This window comes from Anomaloglossus baeobatrachus, chromosome 1 (genome assembly GCF_048569485.1).
Source record: "Anomaloglossus baeobatrachus isolate aAnoBae1 chromosome 1, aAnoBae1.hap1, whole genome shotgun sequence".
Lineage (NCBI taxonomy): Eukaryota > Metazoa > Chordata > Amphibia > Anura > Aromobatidae > Anomaloglossus > Anomaloglossus baeobatrachus.
Window position 1 is genome coordinate 91,728,624 of NC_134353.1, and position 12,878 is coordinate 91,741,501.

The window sequence follows — 12,878 nt, forward strand, 5'->3', positions numbered from 1 at the left end:
GGACTGGAGCGCTGGTGTTGTTGTCGGAGTGCAGGGTGCTGTGCAGCGGTGCAGTGTCGTGCCCGGATGGCACTGGTGTACTCAAGATTAATTCACACTCAGAGTCACTGGTAAACCAAAGTTTGGGTATGGTGGGGTCCCGCAGCCGAATGCTCTTGTCCCCTGTGAGGTTGATGGTGGCCCCTTTCCCGTGCACCTCTGGTTGTGGTTTGTTCAGCTCCCCTGCCTGAGCAGTGGTAGCCCGCTCCCCGGCGTTGAGCTGCCGGAGGAGCCCTCCGTTGCCCGCAGGCACTGGCCCGTTGGGTGTTTGGCCCTTGACGGTGGCGCTCACCCGGTCTCGGTGGGCTTTTGCCTTCTTTCGGGACTTTGGGTGTGGATGAACCCGTGAGGTCCAGCCAGCAATCAGTCAATTTGTCTAAACTCAGTGGCTTCTAAGCTAGGACAGGGTCTGAGTACCCGGTTTCTGGTGCTCCGGTACACGGTTGACTCCCCGGTTCAGGGCCGGCGGGCTCCAACCCTGGCCCGGTCTCTACGGCTCCGCCGGTTGCTGTACCGGTACTCCTGCAGGCGGCCACCACCGTCTGCCTGCCTGACGTTTCAAGGGTCCCAGGCTCCTACCCGGGTCCCTGACAGCTCTGCTCCTCTACCACTTCACTCTGTCTCTCAAACTTGTCTGTTTGTATTTCCTGCCTCAGGACAGTAGTCTCCTCGGTGGGCGTGCCTTTCCACCTGACTCCGCCCACCTGGTGTGCCCTACTGGCCCTGAGGGAGGCATCAGGTTTCCCTTTCGGGTGACTGGTTTGTGACCTCACAGGGGGTGGGTGTGTGTGTGTAATGTGGTAGTGTTGTTACCTGTGACCCCTGGGGTCCAGGGCGTCACAGATACCTATGACTCTGTCTTACCCTAGCAAATGGGCCCTAAGTAGGGATGGAATGTATGAGCGCTTCGTCAATACCACTAACACTAAAGGAAGACACAAAGGAACAATACAGGGGAAACACAAATCTTACCACCTGAGCCCTGGTAGATATCAAAAGTCAAACACTTATCTTAGGAGCAGCTACCTCAGAAGTCTCTGGAACAACAAGAGCAGACGACCACTGCAGACCACTGCCAGGAATAACTATAAATCACACCCAAACCACCCCAGGATGAGGTTTATAAAGAAAGTAAGAGGCTAGCAACTGAGAGGATAAACTGACAGTTTCCCAGGGTCCTAGAGTCTGCTGCTGAAGAAACAGGGAACTGTCAGATAACAACACGTTGCCAATCTCTGGGATTTTCTAACACTCGCTGCCTCTGAATTGTCAGTCGGCTGTGACATATCCATGACAATATTTAAGAGGCTGGGACCCCCTTTAATCCTAACTTTGCCCAGGGTTCCTTATTTACAGTAGAGAGGCTATAATGGACAATATACATGCACTTTCAGTCACCTTTCTGTACAGGATGAACATAAAGTGCAGCTTCCGGAGGCCCCATATTTTGGTCGGTTGGCAGTCGTGGTCCTAGATCTTCACCACGTACCTTTGCACCTTGTATACTTGTATTCTAATTGCTTTGCGTATTTTATTTTGGCGTTTTGTGCCATTTGTTTTCTTTGGAGGAATGAGCGTATCTCCTATTTCTCCTATTAGCATCGGGCCCCTATTATTTCCAAACCATGTTGTTCATACAGTAGTTCCAGGAATAAAGCTGTACGCTGCACATAGAATGGTTACCGTATGCTGAAGGGCTGGTGCTAGCGCCCATGCTGTATCGGGGAGCAGATGTAAGGCTCGTTAATATATATTTTATGTAACAAGTCTTCTCAAGTAACAAGAAAATACCCCTCTAGGTCCAATTCACGGGAGCTGAGTCATGGATTGCCGAGCTCCAGAAGGCCGCTCTCGGAGGCTGCATGCTTCTGCACTAAGTTAATTATTCCACTTCATAAAAAGCTACGTTTTGTGTTTCAGCACATAGCGGCGAGGGAAAGCTAAAGCAGGTGTTCCTCCAGTGGTTTCCATAAAGCTGTCAGGATGACCTAGAGTACAGAACCACAACCTGCAAGTGAACTGAGGGATGTTTGTAGAAACGCAATAGTAAATGTTTATTTTCTCGCCTACAACCCTTAAAAAAGAAGTAGGTAGCAGCCGGCAATCCTCTTATAAGAAACATCTCTTAAGGTGGCTTTACACACTGCAACATCGCAAACGACATCGCTGTAACGTCACCGGTTTTGTGACGTAATAGCGACCTCCCCAGCGACATTGCAGTGTGTGAAACACATCAGCGACCTGGCCCCTGCTGTGAAGTTGCTGATCGCTACAAATCGTTCAGGACCATTCTTTGGTCCTTTGTTTCCCGCTGTGCAGCATGATCGCTAGAAAGTCTCGGTGTGTAAAAGGGACTTTACAGCGACTTCGTTAGCGACTTCCCTTTCAAAAAGCTGCTTTACAACGTCCCCAATGACTAGCTAGGTCGTTCTGCAGGTCCGGATCGCTGTTGTGTCGTTGGCCAGGTCTGCCTGTTTGACAGCTCACCAGCGACTCACCAGAGACTTTGTAGCGATCCCGGCCAGGTTGGGATCGCTGGTGGGATCGCTAGAAAGTCTCAGTGTGTAAAGGGGCCTTTACACTATCCATTGCGATCACATTTCCAAGAAATGTTGTTATCTCCTTTCATGACTCCTGGAAGTCTGACTATCGGCTCAACTCTAAAGTGACAACCTCATAACCCACCACCTCCCAACTCCTTACCTAAACAAATAAGACATCATAGGCATGACATTGGATGTAAAGGCTACATCAGACTTGTTTATTAAAGGGAATCTGTCAGCTGGTTTTGCTACCTCATCTGAGAGCAGGATAATGTAGGTAAAGATATCATGAATCCAACGATGTATCACTTAGATCTGGATGCAGCTGTTCTGACACAATCAGAGCTTTTAGATTTAGCTATCATCTAGCATAATTGTGAGAGCTGCCCCCACCCACACCAGGCTCCCTATTGAGATTTTACATTGATTCTGAAGAGGGGGTGTGGCGGACCACCATAGTAGTCAGAAAAATGATAAACACTAGGTAATAAAGCCTTTAGTTTAAGTAAAGAACAGCACACATTCTGATAAGGAAGACATAGTTGATATTTTGTTTTTCAACCCTTGCAGCATGCTGTCCTCAGATTACATAGCAACAATCTGCTGACAGATTTCCTTCAAATAACAACAAACAATAAAATAACATTAAAAACACATCTTTATGCTTAAATATCATAACCCCCTTAAAAGGATGAGGGGTTATGAAAGTTGCATTCTATCTTATTGCAACAACAGCTCGTCCACACCATTCACAGTCACACTGCATCCGCTCAAGGGCACCCAGCTGCCCATACCAATGTCCTGCTGAGACCTGAGCCCAGTAGGGACCCACTTATAACTTCAGTAATAACATTGCTCCACATGGGGGTCACACATCCCTGCACTGGTACCCCCCTATTCATCTGTGCAATACACCGCCTTGAATGACCCCCTTCCTTTCCACCTGCTGCTGCCACAAAAGGGATACTCCCATTCCCTTTACTTCTTGCTAACTTCTGAAATGGGGTGGGTCGGCGAGATAATGCAGGTACAGCGACCAGGTGCAGAATGTATACCCTTCCATGAGCCCGCATTATATTCCCCGCCCTCTGTATCAGATCCTCCCTCTAACCAATCAGAAAAGCCCTAAAATCCTGTAATCCTATACCCCTCCTCTAAACCAGAGGTTCCCAACTCCAGTCCTCAAGGCACACCAACAGTGCAGGTTTTCAGGATTGCCTTAGTATTGCACAGGGGTTGGAATCATCACCAGTGCAGGTGATTAAATTACCACCTGTGCAAAACTAAGGAGATCCTGTAAACCTGCACTGTTGGTGTGCCTTGAGGACTGGAGTTGGGAACCTCTGCTCTAAACTTTAATCCCTGTAAAAATGGTGCTTTAGGCTGAACGCCCGCCGCCACTCCATTACTTCCTTATTGGGCTGCTGGAATAAGCCAGTCCTCGACAGCCCCATAGAGAGTGAATGGAGGCAGGGTGGCGCTTGCGCACAGGTCCATTCTGACTGAGATAGAAGAGCACCATTCTGCTAATCAGCGTGGGATCCCAGCCATCAGATCTCCATTGATCCACAATTTATCACTTACCTGTACATAGATAATTACTTGTTTTAACCGGACAACCTCTTTAATTATGTCATTTCCTCGGTATTTTACACTTGTTGGCTATTAAGTAAAGCTTCTATTAGTTTTTCATTGGTTATTCAGTGGATATTTAAGGTTTGATTGTTTTTTTTAAGGCTCTGTTGTGTTGTATTTTAGGGGAACTATGTGAAGAAAAGTTGGACTTCTGCTCCCAGGAAGTAAACCCGTGTCAGCACGACTCGAAATGCATTGTGACACCAAGGGGATACAAGTAAGTGCAGGGTGGAGGGTTGGTAAGTTGTCCCCATAACCTTCCATTATTATGTCCTGAATGTCCCTGAATTGCATCGGAACTCAAGTTTTCTTCTGTATTATAGATGTGACTGCACCCCGGGATATGTGGGGGAGCACTGCGATGTAGACTATGACGACTGCCAAGACAACAAGTGTCGGAACGGAGCGCGGTGCACAGATGCAGTGAATGGGTATACATGTGTGTGCCCAGATGGCTACAGGTGAGTCTGGATCCACAATTTAGGAATTGAATTCTGGATGCGGCTCAGATATAAGGTCTGGATATGATTGTGACTATCTTCTCTTTCAGTGGTTTGTTCTGTGAGTTCCCACCTCCAATGGTTCTGCCACGTACCAGTCCATGTGATAACTTTGAATGCCAGAATGGAGGTCAGTGCATTATGAAGGGCAATGACCCGTCCTGTCAGTGTGCCTCTGGCTACCAAGGGGGCAAGTGTGAAAAACTCACAAGCATCAACTTTGTTAGCAAAGACTCATTTCTACAAATCCCTTCTACACGGATCCGCTCACAGACCAACATCTCCTTACAGGTTTGTCGGCTTTCATCACTTTATTTATATTTATTTGGTAGAAAAGTTTAAAGTATGTCACTCCAAAAACAATAATACTAGTATCACGGGAGGAGACATAGTAACATGAAATGGGGGTGCCTAGATGGGCCCTAAGCTGTCCCTTATCCATAGGTACTTCAGATGGCGAAGAGGTCTGGACCTCCAACGGAGCCCTAACTCCTGAACAGCCTTGGTCTAATGCCCTCTCTTGACCACTCCCATGGAGGGTCGGGAAAGGAGTGATGAATTCCACAGAAACAGACACAGGAAAAAACAAAGTACAAACTCACTGCAATCACACACAGGAGTAAAGACAATACATGCTCAGGGAGAAATAAAGTACAGGGAGGAAATAAACAAAGAACAAGGATATTTTCCCTGCCCACCAAATAGCACTCAGCAGTTCACCAATAGCTGGATCTCAATGTATAATGACCGGTATCGCTGGAGCAAAGATAGAGCTATAATCAGCATGAGGAACAGGCTCCACCATCTTTTAAAGGGCGGAGGCAGCTGTTATAGGTCTTCGGTAATCTGTGACCCCAGCAGCAATTCACAGGCCAGGAGGAATTAACTCCTGCTAGACCATTCCCCAGTGCACACAAATCTGGTCGACAATCAACTCTGACTGAGCAACTCAAAAGCACCAGGTGGGGTGTCAGACTCTGCAGTGTCCAAAGTCGAGACATGACACCTAGTGAGTATAGAGCAGAACAACACATGACAATTAGGTGCTGCACAATGCGAGTCCGACAATATGAGAACGCTGGCAGTTACACAAAGGCTCTTCTAGTTTTCACCCCTTTAAAACTGGCATAAAAAGTAAAATAATACATAGAAACCATAGGTGGTGAGAATGGATTGGCACGATCCGGTCAATCTGTGGCCTTTCGGGAGCCATGAGCACCACCTCTTACCTAATGGCATCTTCATTTGATTATCTGACCTGGCGCAACATTACATGTAAATTGCGTCCTATCGATGATGTTACACCAGGTCGGCTAATCAATAGATTATCATTTAAAAGATAATCAATAAAAAATCTTTTGATGCCATCAAGTAAGAGACGGTTTTCATGGCTTCGGTCCCGTGGTCAAACATTTCAGTCGTAGCCGCTGGACCGGATCATCAACTCTAATAGAAAACTATATGCTAATGCCGGGGAACAGCGGGTAGAATCCTTCCATAAGTAATGAGAGTAAAAGTGTGCTGCTCTGTATGAATACAATCATGTAGCCATCCTGAAAAAATCTTTTCCAGAATTGTGGAGACCACTGATGAGACTAACTTTATCTGTTATCTTTGGCATATTTCAGCCAAATAGACAAGTAATAGTATACATAATATACACATTGTGGAGATCCAGCTGGGGAATTCTATAGAACAAGGCTATAAAATAGTAAGTCAACAGTTGTACCAGAAGAACCATGTTGGGTACACCATATTATGATCCTCCAATTTTGGCAGAACCTGTTGACCATCTAATGTGTTCGGGGGCCTCCTGACTCTCCCTTGACAGATGATGTGAAGGGAAAGAAGGTTCAGACATGTTAAATGCATGTGAGATAAACTGCCATCAGAAGTGTCTAGGACTAGAGATGATTGGACTGATTTGACTTGCTTCATTCCAATGTCCTGGTCAGTAGTACCCGACAACTGGATGGGAGGCTCGCAACTCTTACCTTCGCGTCCCATATTTGGCTTTTTATCAGCCAGGGCTGGAGTGACGTCATCTGTCCCACATGAGTGGCTCCCAGATAGAGATGAGCAGATCTATTCTCACCGCTCCAGTCCAGCGTCATGATCAGTGGTCCCCAGCGGCTGGATGGGAGGTCCACGACTCTCTTACCTTCTGGAGTCCCTGATTTGGCTTTTGATCAGCCAGGCCTGGAGTGACGTCATCTGGCTTTCCTCGCCTGAAGAGCTGGATGTTCCTTCTTTATTCTATTTGAGACGTCATCTGTCCCACATGAGTGGCACCCAGATAGAGATGAGCAGATCTATTCTTACCACTTCAGTCCAACGTCATGAACAGTGGTCCACGGCGGTTGGATGGGAGACCCTTACTTACTTTCTGGCGTCCCCAGCGCAAGTTTTGATCAGCAAGAGCTGGAGTGACATCAAATGCGCCAAATGAGTGGCTCCCAGATAGAGGTGAGTGGATTGGTTTTGCAACGCTCCGATCCAGCGTCTTGGTTAGTGGTACCCGGCATCTGGATGGGAGAACCGCGACTTCCTTCTGGCGTCCCCGGAGTGGCTTTTGATCAGCAAGGACAGAAGTGACGCCATCTGTGCCACATGAGTGGCTCCCAGATAGAGATGAGTGGATCAATTTGCACTGTTATGGGTCATTATGGAGCAGTGCCGAATCAGCAACAGAAAGATAATCATAGCATGCTGAGATTGGCAGGATATATTGGACAACACGCACCCATACAAGTCTATGGGGGTGTGCAAAACATCAGAGGATGACATCTGATTGCAGAAAGGTATACACAGACAATGGAGAAGATGGAGAAATGTATTGCTCCATCTTCTTCTCACCAGCGCTCCTCTGCGTCTAAGACCACATCAAAGTTGAGATTAACTTTCTGGTCGTAAATCAGCATAGACAAGCTCAGTAAAAGACAAATATCAGTTACAAACACTACCATCAGATTGACCTCACTGATGGATTCTCACTTATTCTGCAGCCGACAATGCACAGGAAAACAAAGAGACTGTAATGACCAAACAGTGCAACATTTTTAAGAAAACCTAATTGCAAAAAATATTTTTAGCACAAAAAACATTTAAAAAAAACAAACCCAAAAGATTATTAAAACTTCACCATTCGCCCAGTTATTTAAAGGCTTCAGAAACCATTGTGGATGTGTAGCCGGTGCCCGGGCATGAACTTTTCACATTATGAGACGTCGGTGTCATGTGAGCGCTGCTGCAATAAAACCCTCATTTAGATCCGAATCTTAGCAGCACATAAAGGGGAGGTTTAATAAGAAGACAGCGAAATTCCTCGTGAAATCAGATCCTCAGTTGCTGCTCCAGAAATCTGTTTTTTCTTTATTAACATCATACAGATGTCGATGTATGTCAGAGAAAAAGAAAGAACCTGTCACATTACTCCAGAAAACATATGAAGATGTTTACTTACTTCCATTATGAGCGATGGACATTATTTTGTATATTTCTTGGCTGATATTAGCCAGATACTATACAATAAGGTCAAGTCGCGGGATCATTACAGTAGTTAAGTGGGGACTCTGGGGGGCAGCAAACGGCACATACTCATTGTATAAGGAGAACACCTCTGCTTGCTGTCATGGAAAATACTTCCAAATTTGCTCTGGTTGTGTGATGATCAGACAGATCTATTGTTGCCATTTCTTTCCCCTTTAGAAAATGTATGGAAAGCCCACTGGTGGGCAGGATTCCCCTAAACCCCCTTTCATGCCAGGGACCTGGAAAGTTGGGTACAGTCTAACAATGCAGATTTAGGGTGGTCACCGATGACCTATCTCATGAGTCTCGCACCTGAGTGTGATTTTCATCCTCTGTAAGTAAACAAGGACGCCTCCCATTCAAAGACAACAAACAGAGATTTTATAAACCATGAAAACTAGATAGAAAAAGTAAAATACATTAAAAAAAGTAGTTTTTTTTTCCTAAATGGAAAAAACTTAACAATCATGAACCGGGTGAAAATGAGAACCTCATGACAATTAAGGAAGCTGCAGATAGCATGGCATCACGTCACCCAGCCTAATAAGTGGGTGATCACCAGCTGCAGGTAGGATGGCATCCTGTCACCCAGTCTCATAAGTGGGTGATCACCAGCTGCAGGTTGCCTAACATCACGTCACCCAGGCTCATAAGTGAGTGTTCACCAGCTACAGGTAGCATGGCATCACATCACCCAGGCTCATAAGTAAGTGATCACCAGCTACAAAAGCATGGCATCACGCCACCCAGCCTACATGGTATCACGTCACCCAGCCTCATAAGTGGGTGATCACCAGCTGCAGGGTGAGACCATATTAGCTGTGGCTCACAGCTCTGTTTTTTTGAGATGGGAAGCCTTTATTCTAAAACAAAAAAAAAAAAGTATACTTTAGCTGTTCACTGGGGGTCCAGACTCTGGGACCCCCAGCGATGATAAGATTAGCACTTCAAGAATTGGGCTCTGCAGCCCTGTGTCATGATGTGATTGTAGGATAGCGAGGGACAGGGTCTGCTATGCTGTCCGTCACGCTAGGCTATCTCTAACCTCCAGATTACTCCTGATGGTGGAAATGCCAGAGTCCCGTGCCCTACTGTTCTCTTGACCAGAACTAATCTGATCCCCCCGTCCCCAGGGAAGGAAGGGGAAGATGTTTGATAGTAGCACAGATAAAAGACACACTCAAAGGAAAAAACAGTAGAGACTAAGGAGAAAAGCACCAGAAACTCACGAGTGGGAAATCAGCAAGAAAAGGACAACAAGGGTTAACACCTCAACCGCTTACATCAATAAAAGGACAACAACCACTTGTAAGTCTGAATCCCAAACCAGTATAGATATTCTATAGCCGGCATTAAAGGATGGGTCCAGCCAGCATATAAAGGAGGGGAGTGAATGTGACTGGCTCACCCACAGCGTGTGATCAAAGAGACTATTAAGCAGCCCAGCAGAGATTAACTCTTGCTAGCATGCCTATGAACTACCCATCTCTGGGCAGAGTCTGCCTGCACTGATCATAGACATCAGAGAAATTAGCAGGCAGAGTGCCAGAATCTGTAGTCTCCAAAGATCCTGATGCCACCATGACCGTCAGCGATGTTTGTAAAAACCTCCTTGTGACACCCTGCTCTATTTAAGCTGCCATTCTCCAGGCTACAAAAGCACCCATCTCAAATTTGCTACAGGCGCCATCTGTTGGACCCCAGCGATCAGCAAATTATTACCTATCCAATGGATAGGGACATTTTTTTGGGGGGGGAGTTGTAAGAGCAGGGTTAAGATGCAGCACACAGAGGAGGAGGACACAGTGGCGACTCAACTCTATTTATTACTATAGCAACAGGGTTGGGAATCAAAAGGCAGGGAAAGGTTATCACAGGGGAAAAATAGTTCAGATTCTGGTTACACTAGAAATTCACAACACAGCAGCTCATAAAGACTCAGTCTAACAAAGGCAAACACGTTAATTCTTGTATAAAACAGTGCAGATATGTCAGGGCCTCTGTCCATAGTCCATAGACCCTATGCCCTCTGTATTTATGGGTTACGGCCACTAAATTGCTCAATACGCTAACCTTAAACCACTATATTGCTGACTACCTGTTTCAGTCGGCTTCATAGCCGTCTCTCTGCTGCTTGAATCTCCTGCAGGGGAGGCTTCTTTCTTCCCCTCAGCCTGCATGTCCTCGCGCGGCTTCTCCTTCCACTTGTTTCCTGGGAGCTCCAACCTCCTTCTTCTCTCCTTGTCTTTGCCTGAGTTGTGGCTAGAAGAACCTTGGGCGTGGCCGGCTTGGATAGTGCATGTGGCTGGCTTCGTTGGTCAGCATTGGTGGCTTCGCCACCCCCTGCACTCCTCCCTATCTAGGGGTCTTACCCCCAGCCCCCCGCTTCTATTATAGTCAACTCTATGCCCACGTGAACTTAGAAAAATAATGTTGCTTCCTGGTATCAGCTATGTTGGTGGAGACCTCGCCACTTCTGGTCACACAGGCATGACATCAGCAGAGGTCCTTCTGACCACTGGGATTTAGACGTTACCCCTCTGACTGGGTAACAACTAAATCCCAGTGGACAGAAGGACCTGTTCTAATGTCACGCCTGTGTGGCCAGAAGGGGGCGTGGCCTCAGCCAACATTGCTGATACCAGGAAGATACATTATTCTTCTAATCCATGTGGGCATAGAGTTGATTATAACTGAAGCGGGTGTCTAGTGGGCAGGAGAAAACATTACCACGCCCAGCAACAAAGCTGGCCACACCCACTAACCAAGCCTGTCATGCCCACAGGTCCTTTTACCCACTGGGATTTAGCCACAACCCCTCTGACTGACCCGCTCCTCATGTCAAAAGCCTTCCTCCAGGAACAATAAGATCAATTTTTGCTTCCTAGGTAACTTCTAGTTCTGTGGCCAGCAGAGGGCAGTGTCCCCTCACTAATCCTACAAGGTTGCACAGATTGGGTCCACACTCATACAGGGGAATAACCCTTTATGTGAAATACTTTCCTACATAATGTCCATATGGACTAATAGACAACACCTTTAGGATATAGTTTGGATATTCATTCTGACCTTTTAAAAATGATCGCTCTGTTTGGAGCCTTGGGAGTACTTTTGTTTACTTTTTTTCCTTTCTGACAGAGTTTAATATTAAAAACTTGACAATTGATATATTCTGTGGCTCTAGATGTTGGTTTGGGTATTGTTCCAGGTGGCCACAGATGAAGACAGCGGGATCCTGCTCTACAAAGGTGACAAGGATCACGTAGCGGTGGAGTTATACCGCGGCAGAGTGCGGGTTAGTTATGACACTGGAAGTTACCCGGCATCCGCCATCTACAGGTACGTTTATGGCTACAATGATTTTTCCTATGGTTGCAAATTAAAATATATAAACAAAGAAAGTTCTGTCCCCCTGCAAATATGAACTGTGGCCATGTCTTACTGCCATCCAGATTTCCCCAATAACAGATATTACTAGTGATTGAAGGGCTCAATAGACTTTTGACCACACAGAAAAATGCACTCTTTTATGTTAAAGGGGTCATCTCACAAAGGCCACCCTTGTTCAGCCTACAGTACACCTACTTTACATCAGGGGTCGGGAACCTTTTTGGCTGAGAGAGCCATGAACGCCACATATTTTAAAATGTAATTCCATGAGAGCCATACTCACCGGGGGGAGCGGCGGTGGTGGAGCGGCTCAGAAGGGCCCAGTAGGCAGGGTAGGCGATGCTGCAGACATGGAGGAGTGGGTGTCACGGCTCAAAAGGGTCAGTGTGCGGAGGGTCAGCGATATTGCTGCGGGCTCGTGGGGTGTCACGGTGGCAGGAGCCATTGAACTGACGGCGGGTTGCTTTGAATCTCCCCGAGTTGACGAGATTGACTTCAAGAAAATGACCGCGGCGCATGCGCAGTTTGATTCGATGGACGTAAAAAAAAATGTCCGCTAAGTCCTAGTTGCGCATGTGCAGCCTCTGTAGCCATTTTCTTGAAGTCGATCTCATCAACTGTGGGAGATTTAAAGCAGCCTGCAGTCCGCTGGCAGATCAATGGTGCTCAACACCATGACACCCCACAGTATCGCCGACCCTGCGTCACCACTGCCGTCCCAGTAAGCCATATGCAGCTTGTAAGATGCACCCCCATTTTTCCCCCAGTTTTGAGGGAAAAAAAGTGCATCTTACAAGTCGGAAAATACAGTACTTTTAGTAAATAATTGTCTGCGAGTCAGATGCAATCATCAAAAGTGACACATCTGGCTCGTGAGCAATAGGTTCCCGACCCCTGCTTTACATGGATAGTCCATCAACTCACTGCCAGGGGGCACAGAAGCGGAAATGCCATACCAACTTCTAGTCAATAAAAGGTTGTTTTCATGCCATAACCCCTTTAATTTGTGAAAACAAATGCGGGACAACCTTTTTCCATGTATTTTGCAATTACAATTTATACGAATTAATCATTTTGAAAATGTGTCTCTGTAACATCATTTCTCTGTAGGCTTTTGTGGTCCCATCAGCTCATGTAATTTCTCCCTTCATCGCATTATTTGTACCCGTAATGTCAGCTGAGATTGCTCTCCCTCATCTAGACGGTGTCTAATTGATTGGAGAGTCATAAAAGTTGCCGG

At 46.5% G+C, this 12,878-nt stretch overlaps 1 protein-coding gene across 3 annotated transcripts in view; it reads left to right on the forward strand.

Moving 5' to 3' along the window:
* The window catches only part of SLIT2 (slit guidance ligand 2), a 474,993-nt gene that overhangs the window by 429,616 nt on the left and 32,499 nt on the right, over positions 1 to 12,878 (forward strand). For all 3 annotated transcript variants that reach the window (XM_075346920.1, XM_075346918.1, XM_075346919.1), the window contains 4 exons: positions 4,341 to 4,434; positions 4,541 to 4,678; positions 4,768 to 5,008; positions 11,457 to 11,587. In XM_075346920.1, the coding sequence (XP_075203035.1) occupies positions 4,341 to 4,434; positions 4,541 to 4,678; positions 4,768 to 5,008; positions 11,457 to 11,587 (604 nt within the window). The remainder of the gene's footprint in view (positions 1 to 4,340; positions 4,435 to 4,540; positions 4,679 to 4,767; positions 5,009 to 11,456; positions 11,588 to 12,878) is intronic.